Genomic DNA, 26,288 nt, shown 5'->3' with positions numbered 1-26,288 from the left:
TGGCCCTCGCAGGGCTGGAGTCGACGGTGCCGGTTTAGGCTATGCCGCGGCAGGTGTTGGTGCCGGGCAAGCCGACTTGGGCGCTATGTCTGGCTGCGACGCGGGTGTTGTCGAGCCTGTCTGAGGTTTCGCCGTCTTCGACCTCGGGGAGAGGGAGCGGCGCGGAGTTGACTTCGGTGCCGGCTGCGGCCGGTGCCGGGAAGTCTTAGGCGTACCGACGGTGCCCGGAACCGTAGGGGGAGTCTTGCTCACCTGCTGGCTTGTGCTCGGTGCCGAAGGTGAGGGTGCTAGCGCCGCTTCCATTAGGAGCTGCCTTAACCTAATGTCCCGCTCCTTTTTGGTCCGAGGCTTAAAAGCCTTGCAAATTGGGCACTTAGAGGACAAGTGCGATTCCCCGAGGCACTTTAGACAGGAGTCGTGGGGATCTCCTGTCGGCATCGGCCTATGGCAGGCCGCACATTGCTTGAAGCCCGGTGAGCCAGGCATGAGCTCCGGCACCGGGTGTGGGTCAGGGGTTGCCCCCCAAACCCCAGTGATTAACTTATAACTAACAACTATAACTATAACTAATCCAATTAACTATATAAGAACAAACAACTATGGTTAGACAAACGAGAATTAGAACTACGAGTAGCTAGGGAAGGTGGAGGTCAGCTAAGCCGCACTCCACTGTTCCAACGACCGACACGAGCGGTAACAAGGAACAGGGGTGGCCGGGTCGGCTGGGGTATATATGCGGCACCATGGCGGCACCACTCCAGGGGGCGCCCAGCCGACCCACCAAGTGTTGCTAGGGTAAAAGTTTCTCCGACGAACATGCACACGGCGCGCACACACCTAACTGGAATGGATATGAGCAATCACTCGAAGAAGAATAAATGGAATTATATGATGCGGTTGCCTGAGAAACCCAAGGGACTGGACTTAGTGACACAGGAGGTCCCTTTCAGGTCTATATTGTAAGATCTTTGGGCCAGGGCACAGTGTGTATGTGTTTGGGGGGATATTTCTCCATGTTTATTCTTCCCTCTCCCTCATTCCTCACAACTTCTTGTCAACTGCTGCAAATGGACCATTTTGATTACCACTACAAAAAGATTTTACAAAAAGTTTTTTTCTCTCCTGCTGGTAATAGCTCACCTTAACTGATCACTCTCGTTAGAGTGTGTATGGTAACACCCATTGTTTCATGTTCTCTGGGAATATATATATCTTCCCACTGTATTTTCCACTGCATACATCTGATGAAGTGGGCTGTAGCCCATGAAAGCTTATGCTCAAATAAATTCGTTAGTCTCTAAGGTGCCACAAGTACTTCTGTTCTTTTTAATGATTCACTACTATTTCTTTGTGAAAGGCTTATAGCTAAAACAGCGTTAGGTGTTTGGATTTCTTGGATTATCCTTCACTAACACAAGTTTGCCTTTGTTTTGGCTTTTGGGGGAGGTGCACAATGTCTCTTTTCAATTTCTTCTAATTCATTAAAAAAAGTTAAGAGATCTTTGACAAATGCGAAAGCATAGAATTTTAAAATAGTAGCTTTGCCCTATGGTATCATTATTATAGGATTTTCATGTTCATAAGTATCCTATGAACGTGAGAAATGACAAATTAAGACTGGGAGAAGGCAAAATGAATCATTAGTTGTATTCATTTTCAGAATTAGAAACAGAAAATCAAAGGTCAAGTACATAAATCATTTATGTACAAAGGACAGCTGAAAGTGATACTATTCTTGGTCACAACACTTTCTATCATGTCATTTGAAAACTACATTTTCAGACTTTGCCAGAAGCAAGATTCTCCCTGGGCATTCACAGCAGTAATCAATCAGGAAACCACCTTTCATTTTCAAGTCACTGAATATGAGATGTGTCATTTACATTACCCAGTCCTACAGTCAGAATCCTTAACTTTGAGGATCACAACAGACAAAGCCAAAATGAGGCCACTATGCCTTGGCCTTGTTCCAGTTCATCTTTGAGCTGCCTGGACTAACACAGCTTGGGGGAGAAAGGCTCTGAAATTAGTCCCTTTTCTTTCCTATCCCAGCTGTTGCCTGATGGTTTCATAACTTGGAAAATAATCACTTCAGTCTGTCAAGGCAAGAGCCAGTCCTCCTCAAGTAGTCTGAGTTGGAGCACAGAAGTTTAAAAACAACTCCAGCTTCAGACCCCATTCCCTGGTGGTCAGTTCCCTCCTTGTGAGTCAGTCCTCTCAAATTTCAGACCTCAGTGCACTAGTGGGGACACTTGACCATCACCAGCATGAGAACCCCAGGCGTGATATATGTGAGATCCTGCTCTGTTATCCTTTGCCTTGTGTGTTTCTTTCTGTTCCCCACTATCTTTCTCCTGTCCTATCTCTTGGCTTTTCGCCAATGTCAGCCATATACATACCTCCTGAATTTCAGTGCTGGTGGTAAAATTAAAGTGACCTTGTCTTCACTATGTGTTTAGCTCAGGATCGCTCATATGCATTAAAACCAGATTTTTTTAGCTGTAAAGAGAAGCCCTAAGAGAGCAGAAGAAACCCATCAGATGTTGTTTGTGCAGTTGTAATAAAAAAGCTAGTGTGTAAATGAAGATTAGAAACAGTGGTAGGTCTCTCATAAGCTCAGGAAGACAGCTGGAGTGTCAAGCTGAAACACAAAGAAACCGAAAAATCCTCTCTCTACAAATCTCTGCTTCTAGTAGGGCAAGGAGGCACATATGGATGTTTGGTCAGTTGGCTTATGTGCAACTGTAAGATCTCTTTTCTGGTCTTATCTCAATTATCTCCAAAGTACTCTACCCTCATGGGGTGGAATAGGGTGTTAACATTTGAGGATGTGAATCAAAACCACCAAACTTCCCATATTATGACAAATGCTTCCAAAACAGACTAAGGAGGAAGTTAACGGTCTCATCATATGAGTTATAACGGACCATCATTTTTGTTTCCTAGCTACTTAGTAGAGTAAGACATGCTACTTTATGAGAGAGGAGGTATTGGTGCTTTTGTTTGCAAGATGGCAAACAAGTAGGAAGACAAACAAACAAAAAAGGCAATATGTAACATTTGTCAAGAAGAACATGTTTGTTAAAAACTAAAAGGTAACAACTCAAAGCTTCTTTTTGAAAAGTCAGATTAAAACTTAGTGACTTTTTCCAGTAGATGGAGAACTGGTTTCTGCCAACCACAATGGTATTTGCTAGCATAAAGAATTTCAAAGGACCCTAAGGGAGTTGTATGGCCAAATTCATGAGATTCCTTTGATAATACCAGCCTATTTAGTTAATAAAGGTGCTACTAATAATTCCTAGTGATTTACAACAGTTTAAAGAAACAGGCACTAAACTCTGTAATATTTCCCATTTCTGATAACCTTTAAAATCTTCCTTTGGAAACACCATTTACACTTTAGTGTATTAATCTAAGAATTACTCCTGACAGAACTGAGCTGTATAAAAACTCAGTCTGCTCTGCTTGCATATGAATCAAGTATCACAATATCAGTTTAGAGACACAGGTTTTTAATTTAATATTCTGTCTTGGACTTGAAACAGGTTATATTACTTTACTCATCAAGATAACTCAGAAGGTCTCCATAGTAGATAATTAAAAATGTCTCAAACACAAATCAAATTCTTCTTTCATGTAACATAATAGAAGTATAAAATGTTTCAACTCTTCTGTTACTTTTATTTTTTTTTTATTTTTGAGAGTGTGACAGAGAGAGACTGCTGTGCAGAGAGCCCAGGGAGGAGGCAGGGGCTGATCAGAGAATCATAGATTATCAGGAAGGGACCTCAGGAGGTCATCTAGTCCAAATCCCTGCTCAAAGCAGGACCAATTCCAACTAAATGATCCCAGCCAGGACTTTGTCAAGCCTGATCTTAAAAACCTTCCCCTCCCCCTGCCTCACGGCTGGTTGGTTCCTGCCGCTCACTGAACTTACAAGGCAGCATGTTGACACATTCTCTGTCCCTCAAAACACACTTTATGGAGGGCAGGAGAGAGACATATACACACACTCTCCCTTACCACACTTCAGTTGAAAAGCAGCTGGCAATGTATTAGGATGCCCATGAAACAATGGGATTGGGAAACCTGCATCACGTGACACTGTGCCTTCCCTGAGGCATTGCAAACCCTTTCCAAAGCACCCTGCTGCCAGCTGCACAGTGGGATAGCTACCACAATGCACTGCTGCCTTTGCAGTTGCAAGAGCTGCTAATGTGGATGCGCTTCAGCATCACAAGGAGCACAGTATGGACATGCAAGAGTGGTTTAATTCCAGCGTTTTAATAAAAGTGGTATAACTTGTAGCACAGAAACTTGCCAGCGTAGACATGCCCTAAGACAAAATATCACCTATCCCCAACTCCCTCTCGCCTTCAGAAGAGGCAGAACTGAACATTCTGTTTTAGCAGCCTGATCGTGAAAAATGTTTGTCAAGTCCCAATGTTTCTAAAAAGGTTAGAGAATGTGTGATGTTTCTGTGGGTTTCCAGAAACCAAATATTACAGAAAAAGTTAAATTTTCCTATCTTTTTTCCACCTCTGTCTCTTTCTCTGTTGCATTTGTCTCGTTTGATCTTCAGAAGTAGGAATGGAGACTGCCAATGAAACCTGACATCTATCTCCTAAATTGAACACTTTTCCCCAACAAGTATACGTATTACTATCAGAAATTACAAGAAATAGCTTTTCCTTTTAAGAAAACTACAAACAAAGAGGGTACAGGTGAAGGAATAAGGAAGGTAGTTAAAATGAGGATTAAATATTTTTTTCTCTTTTTGTGTGTTTAAAAATGCATCATGTTCATTCATTAATGATTTGTGCACATGAGATAACATATAATTGGGGTATTGGTCAGGATTTTAAGGTTAAATTAAATCATAATTAGTTGATGTTGCAAACACCACAACTAATTTGTTTTTAATGTAACTGGATCATTGTGGTTATTTTTACTTGTCATTTTTTAAACTGAAAACATGCTGAAACATTTTAGTGAAAGATTTTAATTTTGTGAAGCATTGTGTGTATGTGAGACAATGTGTAAGTTTATGGAGTGCCAAGGTTTTGGGTCTGATCCTAGCACTGACCAACACTCACTGTCTGTATAAAACTTAGTGGCTGATAAGCAGGTAATGTATTTTATAGATCAAAATGTCTATCCAATTTATTTGAGGAAAATATTATATTCCACTGCCTTGCAAAATAGTTTGTGGACCTTATAAGTGGTTACAAGGGATCAACACAAACTTGCTTTTTCCTTCGGAAGGGTGAGACATACTTGGGGAAACAAAAGCCATGTGGGCTTAAACATTCTCTAAGTGAATTTACCAGGTGCAGAACAAGGTTAAACTGTTTGGGCTTCAAAATTAGTTCTAATGATCTGCGATGCCAAGCTCTGACAGTACAAATTCCACAAACTACAAGTGGTGCTGGGTTCAACAGAATCATAAATGAGTTAGGCATGAAAATGAGCCAGCCCTTGTTTTGACCTCAAAAATGCTGACAGTCCAGACCACAGCACAAATGATCTCTGTGTTACACCAAAAAGCAGATTTATAATCTCAAACCACTGAATAATCCTATGAAAGGATGTAAATGCAATGGCAAACTAACCTTATGATGGTTATCAGATTTGACCATTGTGGGTGTTTGTTTATATAAAACAGGATTTACACTACTTTGTGCACAGAGAAGAGAGGATAGACTTGGACACAGGTTGTTATGTCATAGCGATCTCTTTTGCCTTATTAAGGTGGTATCATCAGATATAGTCTGACTATTTATAGGATTGGACATGTATATTGAATAGGGAAAAAGGATTTTTGAAATGTAAGAAGTTAGGCCACAAGGAGACAGAAAGGAAGGTGAGATTCACCTGCTGTCTGAGTATAAAGCCAGGGAACAAGATACAGGTAGATGTTTATAAAACATTTCTACAATATAAAAAAAAACAGAAGGGAATCTTGATTTGTTTAACTCACGGGATAAGTCTGGATAATAAAGACGACAAGGTGATACAAGCACAGAATTTTTTTCAGAAGTATAATGTTTTCCAGAATATCCCCGTGTGGTCTCACACCCATTGCATGTGGCCTTTATAAAGTAAATTCAAAGTGTAGTACTTACCCTCAGTGGCATGGTAATTGGGAAGTTCAGGATAAAGTTTGTGTGGATTTTTCACAGCTGCAGAAAAATAATTTATATAATTTATATAACATCTCAATAGGTCAATTTCCTTTGCTTTCTGCTCTTGTAATATCCACAAAATTATTGTATCAGAGGGGTAGCCGTGTTAGTCTGGATCTGTAAAAGCAGCAGAGAATCCTTTGGCACCTTATAGACTAACAGACGTTTTGGAGCTTGAGCTTTTGTGGGTGAATACCCACTTTGTCAGACGCGTCTACGACTCAAAGAATACTTCCAGGACAACACTGAACAGTGCACTGATACACAGGTACCCTCCCACCAACAGCACAAGAAGAAGGACTCCACATGGACTCCTCCTGAGGGTCGAAATGACAGTCTGGATCTATACATTGAATGCTTCCGCCGACGTGCACAGGCAGAAATCGTGGAAAAACAACACCGCTTGCCTCATAACCTACGTCGTGTAGAACGCAATGCCATCCACAGCCTCAGAAACCACCCTGACATTATCATCAAAGAGGCTGATAAAGGAGGTGCTGTTGTCATCATGAACAGGTCTGACTACCAAAAGGAGGCTGCCAGACAACTCTCCAATACCAAATTCTACAGGCCACTTCCCTCAGATCCCACTGAGGAATACACTAAGGAACTGCACATCTACTCAGGACACTCCCTACACTAACACCAGAACAAATGAGCATACCCTTAGAGCCACGACCAGGGTTATTCTATCTACTACCCAAGATCCACAAACCTGGAAATCCTGATGCCCCATCATCTCGGGCATTGGCACTCTCATTGAAGGACTGTCTGGATATGTGGACTCTCTACTCAGACCCTATGCCAGAGCACTCCCAGCTATCTCCATGACACCACTGATTTCCTGAGGAACTACAATGCATTGGTCACCTCCAGAAAACACCATCCTAGCCACCATGGATGTAGGGCTCTCTACACAAACATCCCACACACAGATGGAATACAAGCTGTCAGGAACAGTATCCCTGATGATGCCACAGCACAACTGGGTGCTGAGCTCTGTGCCTTTATACTCACACACAACTATTTCAATTTTGATGACAATATATATCTCCAATCAGTGGCACTGCTATGGGCACCACGCATGGCCCCACAATACGCCAATATTTTTATGGCTGACCTGGAACAACGCTTCCTCGCTCTTGTCCACTCACGCCCTTCTTCCTACGCTACATTGATGACATCTTCATCATCTGGACCCATGGGAAGGAGACTCTAGAAAATTCACCATGATTTCAACACTTCCACCCTACCATCAACCTCAGCCTGGACCATTCTACACGGGAGGTTCCACTTTCTAGACACCACGGTGCAAATAAGTGATGGTCACATTAACACCACCCTATATCGAAAACCTACTGACCGCTATGCCTACCTTCATGCCTCCAGCTTCCATCCGGGCACATCACATGATCCATTGTCTACAGCCAAGCACTGAGGTACAACCGCATCTGCTCTCACCCTCAGACAGAGACCAACACCTACAAAATCTCCACCAAGCATTCTCAAAACTACAATACCCGCACGAGGAAACTAGGAACACAGATCAACGAGCCAGACGTGTACCCAGAAGCCTCCTACTGCAAGACAAACTCAAGAAAGAAACCAACAGGACTCCACTAGCCATCACATACAGCCCCAGCTAAAACCCCTCCAACGCATCATCAGGGATCTACAACCCATCCTGGACAATGATCCCACACTTTCACAGGTCTTGGGTGGCAGGCCAATCCTCGCCCACAGACAACCTGAAACGTACTCTCACCAGCAACTGCACAACCGTACCATAGTAACTCTAGCTCAGGAACCAATCCATGCAACAAACCTCGATGCCAACTCTGCCCACATATTCTACACCAGCGACACCATCACAGGACCTAACCAGATCAGCCACACCATCACTGGTTCATTCACCTGCACGTCCACAATGTAATATACCCCATCATATGCCAGCAATGCCCCTCTGCTATGTAATCGCCAAACTGGACAGTCACTACGGAAAAGGATAAATGGACACAAATCAGATATCAGGAATGGCAATATACAAAAAACCTGTAGGATAGCAACTTCAACCCCCTGGCCACACTATAGCAGACCTTAAGGTGGCCATCCTGCAGCAAAAAAACTTCATGACCAGACTTCAAAGAGAAACTGCTGAGCTTCAGTTCATCTGCAAATTTGACACCATCAGCTCTGACTAAACAAAGACTGTGAATGGCTTGCCAATTACAGAACCAGTTTCTCCTCCCTGGTTTTCACACCTCTACTGCTAGAACAGGGCCTCGTCCTCCCTGATTGAACTAACCTCGTTATCTCTAGCTTGCTTGCTAGCATATATATACCTACCCCTGGAAATTTCCACTACCTGCGTCTGACGAAGTGGGTATTCACCACGAAAGCTCACGCTCCAAAAACGTCTGTTAGTCTATAAGGTGCCACAGGATTTCTGCTGCTCTTTTTTGCCCTGCCACCCCCACCAACATGATACAGTTCTGTGGTGATCTGGAAGCCTACTTTCGCCATCTACGACTCAAGAATACTTCCAGGACAACACTGAACAGTGCACTGATACACAGGTACCCTCCCACCAACAGCACAAGAAGAAGAACTGACAACGTGGACTGCCTCCCTGAGGGTCGAAATGACAGTCTGGACCTATACATTGAATGCTTCCGCCGACGTGCACAGGCAGAAATCGTGGAAAAACAACACCGCTTGCCTCATAACCTAAGTCGTGCAGAATGCAATGCCATCCACAGCCTCAGAAACCACCCTGACATAAAAATTATTGTAGTTAGCCAAGAAGTGGTGGTGGAGAGCAGAAATAGCTATTTACTGAACTAGGACTGAGGGATGGAAATCTTGATTCATGTCTTTCCCAATAGAATAGGAAAGGAGCTGTAGGGAAAAAAAATATCAGCAGGAGCGTCACATACCCTATTTGCTGTGTGGCAGAAGGAAGACTAAAATAGAGTAAGGAATTAAAACACTATCCTAGTGAAAAATTCATCTATCTATTTGAAGAGGATGATGAAAAGAGGCAGCCCATTGGACCCAGACCAGAAGAGATTAACTTCCTCCTAAAAGTCAGCAGTTTTCACAAGAAAACATTCCCCTTAAACAGGAAAAAAATCCATCATATAAAGTGGACTATTATGTATCCAATTCACTTTAACATCCCTTCTGAACTATTACATACATGACTGTAAAACTGGCACTAATTTCTATATTCAGCTGTCATCTACAATATGTAGTAATAATATAACCAGCCATTTTGTAGTGTCTGTTTAGTAAACATTTAGTTGCATTTAGAAACTAGATAAAAGTAAATTAGAACCATAAAAACTTAAAAACCATAAAAACTTCACCCATTATCGTTCATGAATCTATTCCAAAATACTTCCACTTTTTAACATGTCAAGCTGTTACAGAGAAGTTACCAGCTCACACAAAAAAAGGGGGTTGAATAGCATAAAAACATCATACTCATAGTATTTCTAACACTCTTCTTTCACATATATCAAAACATTTTCATACCTGCCGATGCAGCACACTCAGGTGGCTTACGTGACTGTGGCCTTGATGATGGTTTAACAGGTGGATCATTAGCCTAAAATAAATAATGTAAACAATAGCAAAATCACACCTCACTAGCAAGTACAGGTTAATATAATTGAAGGCCTCGGGATAATCCAGAAGAAATTAAGAAGCACCCATCAGATATTGCCTCTTAATGTCATTACATTTCAAACTGTAAAACCAAAGACGGATATAGATATAGCCACACAATAATTCACCACAAAATGATATGCGTAAATGAAAAATGTTACTGCTTGATGTTTTAACTCAAAGGTGGAAAATAAATTATATATATTGTAGTCTCTCTCAGTAGCATCAGCTGTTATGTCTAGAGAGATAATGTTGCCTAGACATTGATAATGTCTTGTCACATAATTCTCAGCATCTTCTCAGTGATTATATATGATGGCCCAATCCAAGAGTTGTAATTTTTTAAGGGAAACAGAAGGAGCAGATAAACAACTAAAAACCCTGGTTTGTTCCAAATATTCTTAAGAATGAACATTTTTCTTGAAAATCAAGCTGCGGCTGAAAAGAGTATTTTGAATAAACTTTTCTGATTGTAGTGCGTCAAATACAGATATGTCTCTCAAAGCTGGTTGTCTTCTTGGAAACAATGTAATGAAGAATTATATTGTTAGATTGGAGTATGCAAAACTTAAGGTAACAGTAATGGTCTTCTGTGGTGGAGGTTCCCATGGCAATACTGAACAGTGCACTTGAGTGAATACAGTATACCCCCCAGAAAAAGACACCCTTCCTTCAGTTAGCACTCAACATATCCAATCACTTCAATGTGAGTGCTATCCACACAGCAATATTAGGATTAGGTCCAATTGTAGATGAAAGGATTTAGCAACAGAGAGAGCCAATATGGAAAAAAAAATGTGTGCAAACCTTCCTTTGTTCCCTTGCTGCTTTCCTTGCATTGTTTTTCTGCTCCTCATTTTCATATTGTTCAGTAAAGGAATCCAGAATTTTATGCAGATCTTCTGATTGAGTAAGATGAGGTACATCACCAAATAAAATGGCACTAGCTCGAATATCTTGACCATAAAATCTAGCACAAAAAAAAATATCAGTTGCTTTAATCATCATCTCGGCTATACTTCTAGTTTAACCTACAGTTTAAAAGACTCTCTACGTACTGCGCCATTTCAACATGTTGTATAAATAACATTTACTTGATTTCTTAAACTGATTACCCATGAAGGAATGGCAGAAGTAGTTCTATGCTCAACATAAATTGAGAACAATAAAGTACGGGGAACAGACTTGTTTCCCTTTATTATTTCTTCAGCTTAATTTTCACCAATATTTTCCTGTGGCTCATTTTCTATAGAAAAGCCTGGAGGTGTGCAAAAAATGGAACATCAGGATTTTTTGTGAGTCTCAGCTGCAGGATCACCTGCTGCATTGAAAGTCAGGATTAAACAAGAAAAGAGAATAGTGGTTTCACAGAAAACAATTATAGCTTAAACGGCTTTTAATGTGGCCTTTTTAATATCAACCACAATAACTCTGGGTAACCATAGAAAACAGGTGGCACCAACTTGCTAAAACTCTTGCTATATTGTGATTACAGATTTTTATTTATTTATTTATTTAAAGAGTCCTTTCATATTAGAGCAAGAAGGGAAATTGGACTCTTGGTAATGTTCAACAGTATCCATTTTCACAAATATGCCATAAACATTTCAGTGGATGTGTTATTTGTTTCTAAGAACATACAATTAGCTAATCATTGAGTGGCCTAATTCACAGACTCAGACTCCTTGAGTGGCCTAGTTTACAGGGTACGCGAACCTTTAGGACCCACCCACTAGCATGGTCTGCCTGTTCCAAAGGGAGACATGTCCCTAACCTGTTCTCCTCCCTGCTGTGTGTGCATCTTGCTTTCTGGCCTTGTCTCGGCTGTACAAGGGCAGAACCTGCTTTCATGCCTCCCCTCATATCTTCTACATGAACTTACATAAGGGCCTGTCAAAATCAAGCTTTTAATAAATATGAATTAATGCCTTTGCTACTGCTTAGCTTAAAATTGGTACAATACATTTGGGATTTTTAAAAACCTTTGCTCTTCTAAACAGCAATACTAGGATGGGAGATTTTTAGAAAAAGGAGACATATTCAATTACAAATTTTAATTGTCTCCAACTCAGAGTGGTTTGATTTTAATGTAATTTTCAACGAAGTGGTCTGACTCAAACAAGATTTCAAACCTGTCAGAATACAGCATGGAAAACCTAATTTCTTTGCATTTTAGTGTATCTTTGGAACCATGTGTTAAAGTAAATGTATACTTTTCTTGGGAGGAGGGATGAAAAATAAAGTCTTTAGGAAAGATTTTACTTTTATCATATTATCTATGTATAATTTTGATTTTACAAATTTGATATCATCTTAGAAAGCAACTGACAATAAAGTTAAAGAAATCTAGTATGTGTATGTTTACAACAATGGCACCAGAATGGAAAATAATTTTAAGATTTAGCAAACTGGACCTAAATCTCCCATCCATTCTGACAGTTTTGATAGCTACAGGTAGAACAAAACAAAACAAAAAAAGAAGCAGCAGCTCTTGAACATCTTTAGTGAGGTTCTAAACCATAATCCCTGATTTATTTTTTAAAAGGACATGGAATCAGATATCTGCCATTCCCTGCCAAATCTAATACCTCAGAAGTTCAAAAACTCGAATTCCACCATTAATACTTTTGGAGATACCATGGGCCGAATTTTGCTTTGGATAATCACTTGCAATTTCTACTGAAATCATTCCAAGGAAAGAATTTGTTCCACGATACCAGGGGTGGGCAACCTGCAGCCCATTACAGTAATCTGATTGCAGGCAGCAAGACCTTTTCCTGAAGTTGACTGTTGGTAGGCATGGTCCTATGCAGCCGTGGGAAGTGGCGGGTCAGCACAATCAGATTACTCTGATGGGCTGCATGTGGCTTGCAGGCAGCAGGTTGCCCACCACTTCACTATACCAATATATATCAAATATTCACCTATTAACTCTGTAAATACAGTAGACATTTTAAGTACACCTCTATCCCGCTATAACACTGTCCTCAGGAGCCAAAAAATCTTATCGTGTTATAGGTGAAACCACATTATATTGAACTTGCTTTGATCTGCTGAAGTGCGCAGCCTTGCCCCCGGAGCACTGCTTTACTGCATTATATTCGAATTCGTGTTATGCTGGGTCGTGTTATATCGCAGTAGAGGTATATCTGAACAATGAATTACCTTACCCTGATTTGTTTATAAATTAGGGCACTGGCTGTGAACACAACACAACCAAAAGTAGTACATCAGATCATATCAATTCTACAAAGTTCACTATAAGATTTATTTTGAATATTTTCCTAAAGATCCATCCCACTAAAATTCCAGTGTAACCCATTGGATGATACAGTACAAAATATGGAAGAAACACACATGAACAATATAGATTAAATTTCAGAAAATACTTCCTAACTGTAAAAACAGTAGGACAATAGAACAGACTGCCTAGGGAGGTTATGGAAGCTTCTTCACTGGAGTTTTTCACAAGGAAGCTGGATAGTCATTTGTCTTGGACGATTCAGACACAACAAATCCCCCATTATGGCATGCAGTTAGACTAGATGCCCCTTGCAGGCCATTCTAACTCTATGATTCTATGATTTTGAACCGGACTTACTTGCGATTAGTTTCTTTCCTTTCAATTAAACATGTTCCTTCTAAAGATACCCCTGCAAACAACCCTCGTGATTTGCAGTATGTATAGACAGCAGCTGAGCTTCGTACGGCAACATCACCTTCTAAATTTCTGCAAAAAAGAAAAAAGTTTGCATGGTTCTTATCAACATGCTATTGTAACATGAACAGCAATTGACAATTGCTCATTCTAAATTTTACAATTCGCTGGCATGGTGATCAAATTATTTCTGACAATCTGCATTACTTATTGTACAATTACTTTGCTTCTTTTTTTGCTACAACTGAACAAATGCATTGCTTGTTTATTTTCCACATCTGGATTATGAGAGGGAGTAAAAAGTAGAAGTGCACTATGGGTGAGAAGTACCATGTGTAGGGAAATAAAACAGTAATTAAATTATTCAGTCACTCAGACAATGATATAAAGAGCCAGTTTGGAAATGTGATAAAATTGTACAGAAAGATGGCCATTTTCCTTTAAAAAATATAGATTTGCAAATTTAAGCTACAGCCATGTGTTCACCTATAATTTAAGTATTTTTTACCTATAGGTTGTAAATAGCCTTTACTCCATGTCTATCTTTTCATTTTCCCTCTGATCAATCCTATTATTTCTATAAGAACATAAGAACGGTTGTACTGGGTCAAACCAAAGGTCCATCTAGCCCAGTATCCGGTCTACCGACAGTGGCCAATGCCAGGTGCCCCAAAGGGACTGAACCTACCAGGTAATGATCAAGTGATCTCCCTCCTGCCATTCACCTCCACCCTCTGACAAACAGAGGCGAGGGACACCATTCCTTACCCATCCTGGTTAATAGCCATTAATGGATTTAACCTCTATGAATTTATCCAGTTCTCTTTTCAATGCTGTTATAGTCCTAGCCTTCACAACCTCCTCAGGAGAAGTTCCACAAGTTGACTGTGTGCTATGTGAAGAACAACTTCCTTTTACTTGTTTTAAACCTGCTGCCCATTAATTTCATTTGGTGCCCCTAGTTCTTGTATCATGAGAATAAGTAAATAACTTTTCCTTATCTACTTTCTCCACATCACTCATGATTTTACATACCTCTATCATATTCCCCCTTAGTCTCCTCTTTTCCAAGCTGAAAAGCCCTAGTCTCTTTAATCTCTCCTCATATGGGACCCATTCCAACCCCTTAATCATTTTAGTTGCCCTTCTCCGAACCTTTTCTAGTGCTAGTATATCTTTTTTGAGATGAGGAGACCACATCTGTATGCAGTATTCAAGATGAGAGCGTACCATGGATTTATATAAGGGCAATAATATATTCTCCTTCTTATTCTCTATCCCCTTTTTAATGATTCCTAACATCCTGTTTGCTTTTCTGACTGCCTTTGCACACTGCGTGGACATCTTCAGAGAACTATCCAAGATCTTTTTCCTGATTCGTTGTAGCTAAATTAGCCCCCATCATATTGTATGTATAGTTGGGGTTATTTTTCCCGAAGTGCATTACTTTACATTTATCCACATTAAATTTCATTTGCCATTTTGTTGCCCAATCACTTAGTTTTGTGAGATCTTTTTGAAGTTCTTCACAGTCTGCTTGGTCTTAACTATCTTGAGCAGTTTAGGATATCATCTGCAAACTTTGCCACCTCACTGTTTACCCCTTTCTCCAGATCATTTATTTATAATTGAATAGGATTGGTCCTAGACTGAACCTTTAGGAACACACTAGTTAACCCTCTCCATTCTGAGAATTTACCATTAATTCTCTATCCTTTGTTCCCTGTCTTTTAACCAGTTCTCATATCCATGACAGGACCTTCCCTTTTATCCCATGACAATTAATTTACATAAGAGCCTTTGTAAGGGACCTTGGCAAGGCTTTCTGGAATCTAAGTATACTATGTCCACTGGATCCCCCTTGACCACAAGTTGTGATGACTGATCCCTTCAAAGAACTCTAATAGATAGTAAGACATGATTTCCTCTACAGAAACCATGTTGACTTTTGCCAACAATTTATGTTCTCTATGTGTCGTGACAATTTATTCTTTACTATTTTTTCAACTAATTGTCCGGTACTGCATTAGACTTAACGGACGTAATTGCTAGGATAACTCTAGCGCCCTTTTAAATATTGGTTGTTACATTAGCTATCTCCAGTCATTGGGTACAGAGCCATTTTAAAGGACAGGTTACAAACCTTAGTTAATAGTTCCACAACTTCACATTTGAGTTCTTTCAGAACTCTTTGGGTGAATGCCATCCGGTCCGGTGACTTGTTACGTTAAGTTTATCAATTAATTCCAAAACCTCCTCTAGTGACAATGCAATCTGTGACAGTTCCTCAGATTTTTTACCTACAAAAGCCGGCTTAGTTTGGGAATCTCCCTAACATCCTCAGCCGTGAAGACTGAAGCAAAGAATCCATTTAGTTTCTCTGCAGTGACTTTATTGTCTTTAAACACTCCTTTGTATCTCGATCATCAAGGGGCCCCACTGGTTGTTAGCAGGGCTTCCTGCTTCTGATGTACTTAAAAAAATTTTATTACCTTTGGTTTTTGGCTAGACATTCTTCAAACTCCCTTTTGGCTTTTCTTATTACATTTTACACTTAATTTGGCAGTTGTTATGCTCCTTTCTATTTACCCACTAGGATTTGACTTCACTTCTTAAAAGATGCTTTTTATCTCTCACTGCTTCTTTTACATGGTTGTTAAGCCACGGTGGCTCTTTTTTAGTTCTTTTACTATGTTTCCTAATTTGGGGTATTCATTTAAGTTGGGCTCTATTTATGGTGTCTTTAAAAAGCGTCCATGCAGCTTGCAGGGATTTCACTTTAGTCATTGTACCTTTTAATTTCTGTTTAACTAACCCCCTCATCTTTGCATAGTTCCCCTTTTTGAAATTAAATGCCACAGTGTTGGGCTGTCGAGATGTTTTTCCCCCCACAGGGATGTTAAATGTTATTATATTATGGTCACTATTTCCAAGCAGTCCTGTTATTGTTACCGCTTGGACTAGCTCCCCCAATATTACAGAGTTCTTAATTTTGATAGCCTCTCTAATTTCCCTTAGCATTTCATTGTCACTATCACTGTCCTGGTCAGGTGGTTGATAATAGATCCCTAATGTTATAGTTTTATTAGAGCATGAAATTTCTATCCAGAGAGATTCTATGGAACACAGATTCAAATGAAGTAAAAATCTTAAGCGAATCCACATTTTCTTTCACAAATAGTGCCACTCCCCACTCTACCCTGCATGACCTGTTCTGTCCTTCCGATATATTTTGTACCCTGGAATGATTGTGTCCCATTGATTGTCCTCACTCCACTAGGTTTCTGTGATGCCTATTATAACAATATCCTCCTTTATCGCAAGGCAGTGTAGTTCGCCCATCTTAATATTTAGACTTCTAGCATTTGTGTACAAGCACTTAAAAACTTGTCACTGTTTATGTGTCTGCCCTTTTCTGATGTGTCCGATTCTTTATGTGAATGTTTCTTGTCTGATCTGGCCCTTACATTATCTTCTTCCATTCTCTGCTCCTGACTATAACCTAGAGAATCTCTACCAATAGACTCTCCTCTAAGAGAAGTCTCTGTCCAATCCACGTGCACTTCTGCAATAGTTGGCTTTCCCCCATCTCTTGGTTTAAAAACTGCTCTGCAACCTTTTTAATGTTAAGTGCCAGCAGTCTGGTTCCACTTTGGTTTAGGTGGAACCCATCTCTCCTGTATAGACTCCCCCCATTCCAAAAGTTTCCCCAGTTCCTAATGAATCTAAACCCCTCCTCTCTACACCATCGTCTCATCCACACATTGAGACTCTGAAGCTCTGCCTGCCTACCTGGTCCTAAGCATGGAACTGGGAGCATTTCTGAGAATGCCACCATAGAAGTCCTGCATTTCAGTCTCTTCCCTATCAGTCTAAATTTGGCCTCCAGGACATCTCTCCTACCCCTCCCTATGTCATTGGTACCTACGTGTACCACAACCACCAGCTCCTTCCCAGCACTACACATAAGTCTATCCAGATGCCTCGAGAGATCCGCAACCTCTGCACCAGGCAGGCAAGTCACCATACGGTTCTCCCAGTTATCACAAACCCAGCTATCTATGTTTCTAATGATTGACTCTCCCATTACTAACACCTGCCTTTTCCTAGTGACTGGAGTTCCCTCCCCAGGAGAGGTAACCTCAGTGCGAGGTACAGTACAGAAGGAGGGTCCCAACTATGGGAAGGTTTCCCTCTGCTCCCATTGACTGCTCTACTCCCCTGGGCCTTTCATCCTCCTCAACAGCACAGGGGCTGCCTGACCAGAGGTGGGACAATTCTACAATGTACTGGAAAGCCTCATCAACATACCTCTCTGCCTCTCTTAGCTCCTCTAGTTCCGCCACCCTGGCCTCCAAAGCCCATATGTAGTATCTAGGGCCAGGAGCACCTTGCACCGAATGCACACATACGCCAACTGCCCACAGGGCAGGTAATCATACACGCTGCACTCGGCACAATAAACTGGATAGCCCCCACTCTGCTGCTGGGCTTCTGCCTGCATTGTCTCCTGCAGTTACCTAGTTACTGAAAGGGTTTAGTTTAAATCAAGAAGTTTTGAATGTAGTTTAGTTTATAGGTTTTAAAGAACAGCAAGTGAACCTTGCCCCCTTCCCCCTCCTCTTCCAAACTCCCTTGCAAAACTCCCTGTTAGCCACCCCTGGCCGCAAAGCTCCCTGGTCACTTGTGCACTGCTTTATAAAGCCCTGGCCTTCTTGATAGCCCCGCTCACTAACTAAGACTCAGCCAATTAACAGAGGCTTCTAGCTTTCAAACCTTACTTTGAAGCTCACAGCTTCCAACTGCCAGCCACATCAAATGGTCCTTCAAACAAACAACCAACCAGAGAGACAAACACATGCTCAGCACACAGCAAGTAACCCCCTAACACAAACACACACACTACAGACAGCCACTTACCCCAAGAGTGCTGTATTTGCTCCTCCTTCCCCTGGAGAACTCCCTTGTGAAACTCTCTGTTAGCAGCCTCTGGTCACAAAGCTCCCTGGTCGCTTGGACACTGCTTTATAAAGCCCTGACCTTCTTGATAGCCCCGCCCACTTCAATCTTCCATTGAAGATTTTTAAAAAAATGTAAGCCAATGCAATATATATTTAAATTGATGTGTTTTTTAAATATTGTCAGACAACTCAATGCCTTATACTACTTCTATTTTAAAGATAAAACAGCTATTTTTCATATATACATTGTTTGAACTGCAGTTTTTTAGAACACTGATCTTTAGACTGTTGGCATACAACATTGGTATCAATTTTCTTTTGCTATGCTGGGGAGCAGAGCAGTAAGCAGGAATTTTGTTTTGCAAGGGGGTACATAGAAACATAGGAATGCCGTACTGTCGCTGGTCCAACGTCCATCTAATTCAGTATCCTCTCTCCAGCAGTGGCCAGAACCAGATACTTCAGCGGAAGGTGTAAGAATCCTGCATCAGGCAAATCTGGAAAAATCTGCCCCCCAAATTAGGTCTCATCTGAGTCTCTAATATTGAAAAATCACTTAAGCCCTGAGGCATGAGGTTTAACATCTCTTTCCCCAAATTTACTATCATTGATAAGGCAACTCTGGATATTCTTGATATCCATTAAAAATATCCAATTCTTCTTGAATTGGATTAAGTTTTTGACTTGAACAACTTTGCAAAGCCATTATTTCCACAGTTTAATTGCATGTTAATGTATGAAAAAAATTACCAGTTTTGATTTCTCACTTTTTAATTTTATTGAATATCCCTTTGTTTTTGTGTTATCAGGCAAGTTCAACAAAAATTCCTGATCTATCTTCTCTCTACCATTCATTATTTTATATACTTCTAATATGTTCCTTCTTATTCACCTCCTTTCTAGGGTAAGCAAACCAGTCTTTTAAGTTTCTCTTCCTATGAGAGCTCTTTTTATATCCTTGATCATTCTTGCTGCACTTTTCTGAACCCTTCTAGATCTGTGGTATCCTTTTTGAGATGGGGGGACCAGTACGGTAAACAGTATTTCAGGTGATGTGGCATTAGAATATTCTCTATATTATTCATCATCCCATTCCCCATATGATCAAGCATCTTTGCTTTTTAGACCACAGCTAGAAATTAAGCAGAGGTCTTCACTGAGTTGTCAACAATGATGCCCATGTTCCTTTCCTGGATTGATATAGTTAATCCAGAACTCTGTTAATGTGTATGAGTAGTTTAGATTTTCTCCTTCAATATTTATTACATTGTATTTATCAACATTACATTATTTATTATTTGTATTATTGTAGCAGCCTCAGTCATGGACCATGACCCCACTGTACTAGGCTCTGTATAAGAAGAACAAAAAGATCCCTGCCCCAAGAGGTTTACAATGCATAAGACAAGAGATAACAGGTGGATACAAACAGACAGACAGAGAAGTACAAGGAGACAAAATAACATTGATCAGCATGAGACAGGGTTGCAGTCTCATTTGTTTGTACAACTTTAGTTATTTGCTTTTTGAAATTCATTTTGGCCTTCCAATTTCCCCTTGTATTTACTGCCTGCTATAATTTATGCTCCTGTATATTAGCTTTACTAGGGTCAGATTTCCAGATTTTGAAGGATTTCTGTTTGAAGAGAGTCTCAAACCTTGCAATGAAGCCACATTAGTTTAAACTCCTTGCCTAACACGGTCTTTTAGTTCAACAGCATGCATGTCTTCTGAGTGCTTGTCTTAATTTTAAAGTTATCTCAAGGTATAGCTCAAGTTTTCCCACCTAACATGACTCCCATCCACACAAAAACATTTCTAGCTCAAGTTAGGTGGTAGTTTAAACTTGAGCTAGCTGCTCTGTCAGGAGGTGAGGGTTGAAGCTCACATGCTGCTCAAGCTAGTAACACAATGGCAATGCAGCACCTGAAGTCACAACAACTCATCAGGTGTTAGTCCATTCCCTCTGATAATCTAGTCACTTTGTGTAGCTCAAGTGTGTTGTTTCAGAACGCACGTCTAAAAGTGTGGTGGCATGTAAAGAAAAGACACTGAACACCCATCTAGCATGGGTATAAATATCAGTGTTGATGGTGAGGCATGACTTATGCAGATAGAGCAGACTGTCCTACACATGTAAATACCCAAGATATATACCCTACGTGTTCTCTACATGTCCATGCAGTGCCTCCCATGTCTACACTGCTTTTTTTATTGGTGAAACAGCAGGGAAAGGAGGAACTCAGGTGAACAAACTTGATCTAACTGTTGTAGTGAAGATAAGCTGAGATTCTTATTGTGTTTTTAGTACCATCCATGCCACCTCTAGGAATTTTACTTCTTTTACTTTTAGATTTAGGGCCTTTTTGACTAACACTCTCATTTCATTTGAATCTCCTTGTGACAAGTTGTGTCAGAGAAACCCCCTTGGGACCTGATGTGCTGGGACTCCTCTGAGCCCGTTTTCCCTGGCAACTTGGGACTTGGTACTCTGTCTTGTTCAGCCAGACATGCTTGCCTGCTGCAAACACAGTTCCAAGTCTGAACCACATCCCCCACAAGCTGCAGGCTTAACTGAAAACAGTTTAAGAGGTGCTCCTGTCTCCAGCACCCAGATACCCAGCTCCCAATGGGGTCCAAACCCCAAATAAATCCGTTTTACTCTGTATAAAGCTTACACAAGGTAAACTCATAAATTATCCACCCTCTATAACACTGATAGAGAGATATGCACAGTTGTTTGCTCCCCCAAGAATTTACTTATTTACTCTGGGTCAATGACAGGGATAACTCATTGGTTTGAGCATTGGCCTTCTAAACCAGTTTTGTGAGTTTCATCCTTGAGGGGGCCATTTAGGGACCTGGGGCAAAAAACTGGGGATTGGTCCTGCTTTGAGCAGGTGGTTGGACTAGATGACCTCCTGAAGTCCCTTCCAACCCTGATATTCTATAATTTCTAATAAGCAAAAAGTGATTTTATTAAATATAAAAAGTAGAATTTAAGTGGTTCCAAGTAACAACAGACAGAACAAAGTAAGTTACCAAGCAAAATAAAACCAAACCACAAGTCTAAGCCTAATACATTAAGAAACTGATTACAGATAAAATCTCACCCTCAGAGATGTTTCAATAAGCTTCTTTCACAGACTAGACTCCTTTCTAGTCTGGGCCCAATCCTTTCCCTGGTACACTTCTTGTTCCAGCTCAGGTGATAGCTAGGGGATTTCTCATGACTGCAGCCCCTTTGTTCTGTTCCATCCCCTTATATAACTTTGGCACAAGTTGGGAAACTTTTGTCTCTCTGGGTCCCCACCCCTCCTTCTAAATGGAAAAGCACCTGGTTTAAGATGGATTCCGGTACCAGGTGACATGGTTACATGTCCTGAGAGACCCCAGCCTTCATTCTTTCTAGCCTGACTCACAGGAAGGCTTGCAAGTAAACAGAGCAATTTATGACCAATTGTCCTAGTTGAGGGGAGCCATTAATATTCCAAACCACCATTAATGGCCCACACTTTGCATAATTACAATAGGACCTCAGAGTTATATTTCATATTTCTAGTTTCAGATACAAGAATAATACATTTATACAAATTGGATGACCACACTCAGTAGATTATAAACTTTGTAATGATATCTTAACAACAGACCTTCTGCATGAAGCATATTTCAGTTACATTATACAGTATTCACACCTATTAGCATATTTTCAAAAATCACATGGCATGCAATGTCACACTTTGGATGCTGAACCTAATTTTGTCATGTTCATTATAGCTCAGTGGTTCAGCTAATGTCACTTCTTGAATTAGCTCCTGTGTATTACTTACGATGAAGTCAAAAATTGTTCCTCTTGCATGTTTGACAAGTAGCTGTTTCAAGAAACTACTACCTAAAGCATTCAGACATTTTCTCTCAACTTTGTCCTGTTGTGTCATTTTATATGGGGATCACTGAAAATCTTTCATTACCATAATTTTGTTAGATTTTGGCTGCCTCATTGATCTTACTCAACATTCTGCACGTACTGTTTCATTCTTGATCCAGAGACTGGTAGTATAGCCGTACTCATATGCACAATCGTTTATCTCGGGATTTGTATCCATTCTATTGGGTGGTTCTCTCCATTCAGAATGTTCATCTGGCTAAATTAAATGGAATCCTTTAGAAACAGTGCTTCTATCCTACCTCTACAGCCTAGTCCATTTTTCCAGCATAGTTTGTCACCAGGTATTATTGTATTCCGTTGTTTTTTTTTCTTTTGTGTCATTTCACCAAGGTTCAATAATGTCTATTACATAACGGTCCTACCACATTGCAAGACATTCTAGTTCACCTATTTCTGATTTTAAACTTCTTTAATTTGTATATTGTAGATATATCTTTGTGTTACAGACTAAAAAGAGTAATTTCAAAGAAGCTCTCCAGTAAAGCAAATATAGCCTATGTCAAGGCACTAAATGGGCAGATAACAGTAGTGCAATCCCAAGAATTAAAAAATCATAAAATTTAAGTCTGGTTTCCCCACAAATGAAATTAGCTTAAAAAATCATGAGACTTTACAAGTTATGATTTTGGGTTTTTTTTTATTTGCCTTCAGGTTTTTAAGCCCTCAGATTTCATGATTTCAGGCTTTTCTTTGCAACCATGAGAGTTATTTAGTCTTTAAAACGAAGGGCAAAATTCTCATGTATGCAAGATTGCAGGAGCAGGAACTTTATGATTCCCGCCACCCCCATCCCACAGCAAATATCATGAGACTTGTGTTAAAAACTCTTGGAAACACACAGAAAAAAACAAAATCCCTTGTTAACCACTCCCAGCTTCTGGCAAACAGAAGCTAGAGACCCTCAGAGCATGGTGTTGCATCCCTGCCCATCCAGGCTAACACCTATTGATGGATCCTCCATGGACTTATCTAGTTCTTTTTCGAACTGTTATAGTTTTGGCCTTCCCAACATCCCCTGGCAAAGGGTTCCACAGGTTGACAGTATTGTGTGAAGAAGCACTTCCTTTTGTTTGTTTTAAACCTCCTACCTACTAATTTCATTTGGTGACCCCTAGTTCTTGTGTTATTTGAAGAAGTAAATAACATTTCCTTATTCACTTTCTCCACACCAGTCAATATTTTATATATGTTTATCATGTCCCCCCACTTAGTGATTTCTTTTCCAAGCTGAAAAGTCTGAGTCCTTCTAATCTCTGCTCATACAGAAGCTGTTCCATACCCCTAAACTTTTTTGTTGCCCTTCTCTGCACCTTTTCCAATTCCAATATATCTTTTTTGAGATGAGGCGATGACATCTGCGTGCAGTATTCAAGATGTGGGCATATCATGAATTTATATAGAGGCATTATTATATTTTTTGTCTGATTATCTATCCCTTTCTTAATGGTTCCTAACATTTTGTTAATTTTTACTGCCACTGCACACTGAGTGGAAGTTTTCAGAGAACAATCCACAGTGACTCCAAGATCTCTTTCTCGAATGGGAACAGGTAATTTAGAACCCATCATTTTGTATGTACAGTTAGGATTACGTTTTTCAGTGCACATTACTTTGCATTTATCAATGTCAAATTTTATTTGCCATTTTGTTGCCCAGTTACCCAGTGTTGTAAGGTCCCTTTGTAACTCTTGAATCTGTTTTGGACTTAACTAGTTTGAGTAACTTTGCAAAATTTGCCACTTTCCCAGACCATTTATCAATATGTTGAACAGCATTGATTCTAATACAGACTCCTAGTACAGACCCCTGGAGAACACCACTATTTACCTCTCCACATTCTGTCTTGATATCCTGTTTGTCTCACCCACAATCATTTTCATATTTTTCTAATGCTGTCCTCTCAAATGGAACAGCTCTTCCTGAGTTGGTCTACTAAGCCTCCTTATTGAAATCCATCCTTAAAACTGACTTGTGCTATTATGTTCCTATAGGTCTCTGAGTTCTATGATTAGACTACCTTGTTGGTCTATCAGACCCCAAGTTTGTTAGCCTTGGGCCAGTTTAAGACTACTCTTTTTCACTCAGTCTTTTGCTTGAAAGAAATGACTGTGGAGAACATTCTAACTTTTATTCTGATGTGGTCATTCGTTTGGGTCAACCAATTGTTTGACTGTTTTAAAGTAGTCAAAAAAATTCTGTCAAATCCACTTTTTGACAGAAAATTGGGTATTGATTAAAAGATTCAAATCTAGGGCCTTTCTGAACCTAGCTAATTTCATCTCTCTCAATTATACACAGAAAGAGGCAATGAATTGTTCTTTCCACCTACAAACAGTCTCCATCTAAGCTAGACTGAACTTCTATTAGGCTTCCTCTTTCCCATTGCTTTTTGTAGGCCTGGCTGAAAGAAAGACAAGACCTGACTGAGACTGCACAGTCTGTATCCAATTAAAGTGGCATAATACTATGAAGACAACACTAGCCAAGCGAACAATAGGTTTTCCACAAATTAGTGAGCAGTTTGTCAGAATAAACTAAATAAAATTTACAAGTATATTTTAAATAGGATTACGGAAGTACTTTTTTGTTAATACATACATTTAAAACACGTTACTTGAATTTTATAGTTTAATGCTACTTACCTCCCCAAAGGCCCAATTGCCACTGTAAAATTTCCTCCAAGTGTAAGATTGCCACCTTTTGCAAAAGCTTCAACTGCTCTTTCATGGTTCAGTATTATTACTAAATCTGACACCTAGAAATCAAGTAAAAACAACTATATTTGCTACTTGAAACAAATATTTGAAAGTTCATCTATCTCAAGAAGGAAAGAACACAAACATGCAAATCTGTAGATCAGCAAAAACATGGGAGTATATAAACCATTTTCTGGAGGTAGCCAACTTCAAGATATCCTCCCAGTGAAAAATTAGACTAAGAAACTGAGCATTTTTATTACTCTTGATCATTTAAGTATTGTGGCAACATGGCCAAGGATGCAGCTAGAGGGTTTGTTGTTGTTGCTTTTCTCTCTTTCCTCTTTGTCTACCATTCAGCTATCCTGAAAGATGGAAGCAACAGGAAAAAGAAAAAGAGTCAATGAGGAAAATACCTATAATTACAGTTTCCCATTATCAATGGAAATGCATTTTCTGGCTACAGCAATGCCGAATTATGATGCTTTGCCAACTAAATGTTATACCAGTTTGACACTGATCACAGGAAAGATAATGGAGCAGCTGATAAGAGACTCGATTAATAAAGAATTAAAAGAAGGAACTATAATTAATGCCACTCAACATAGGTCTATGGTAAATAGTTCCATTCAAACAAACTTGATATCTTTTTTGGTTGAGATTACAAGTTCGGTAGATAAAGGTAATAATGTTCATAAAATACATTTAGACTTCTGAAAGACATTTGACTAGGCACTGCACAACATTATGATTAAAAATTAGAACAATACGAAGTTAACATGACACACATTAATGGATTAAATGCTGCCTAACTGATAGGTCTCATAATGTAATGGTAAATAGGGGATCAGTATCAAGGTGGTGTGTTTCTAGTGGGGTCCCACGGGGATCAATCCTGGAAGAAAACCTAAAATCATCACTGATAAAAAGTTTGCAGATGACACTGTGACATTATTTGATTAAAATATGACCATATATATTACTGTTGCAACCACTCATATATATTTGCAACAAATCTTGTACAAAGATTGTCAAGTAAGGTGTCTATGGAAATGTTATGATTTGCTGAAAATGATTATGCTATTTGTATGCATGTATCATTCTTGTATTTGAAGTTGAGAGTATTGGCTCTACACCTGGATTTCAAATGTTTGTTCCTGGGGTAAC

At 39.9% G+C, this 26,288-nt stretch overlaps 1 protein-coding gene across 2 annotated transcripts in view; it reads right to left on the bottom strand.

Moving 5' to 3' along the window:
• The window catches only part of SH3YL1 (SH3 and SYLF domain containing 1), a 108,783-nt gene that overhangs the window by 28,536 nt on the left and 53,959 nt on the right, over window positions 1-26,288 (bottom strand). For both annotated transcript variants that reach the window (XM_075063696.1, XM_075063697.1), the window contains 5 exons: window positions 25,068-25,180; window positions 13,459-13,587; window positions 10,665-10,827; window positions 9,756-9,798; window positions 6,129-6,185 (listed from right to left, as the gene is read on the bottom strand). In XM_075063696.1, the coding sequence (XP_074919797.1) occupies window positions 6,129-6,185; window positions 9,756-9,798; window positions 10,665-10,827; window positions 13,459-13,587; window positions 25,068-25,180 (505 nt within the window). The remainder of the gene's footprint in view (window positions 1-6,128; window positions 6,186-9,755; window positions 9,799-10,664; window positions 10,828-13,458; window positions 13,588-25,067; window positions 25,181-26,288) is intronic.

Source organism: Chelonoidis abingdonii, chromosome 3, assembly GCF_003597395.2.
Source record: "Chelonoidis abingdonii isolate Lonesome George chromosome 3, CheloAbing_2.0, whole genome shotgun sequence".
In the NCBI taxonomy this organism is placed as follows: domain Eukaryota; kingdom Metazoa; phylum Chordata; order Testudines; family Testudinidae; genus Chelonoidis; species Chelonoidis abingdonii.
Note: the sequence above shows the minus strand (reverse complement) of the source record. Positions and strands in the feature narration are given on the sequence as shown.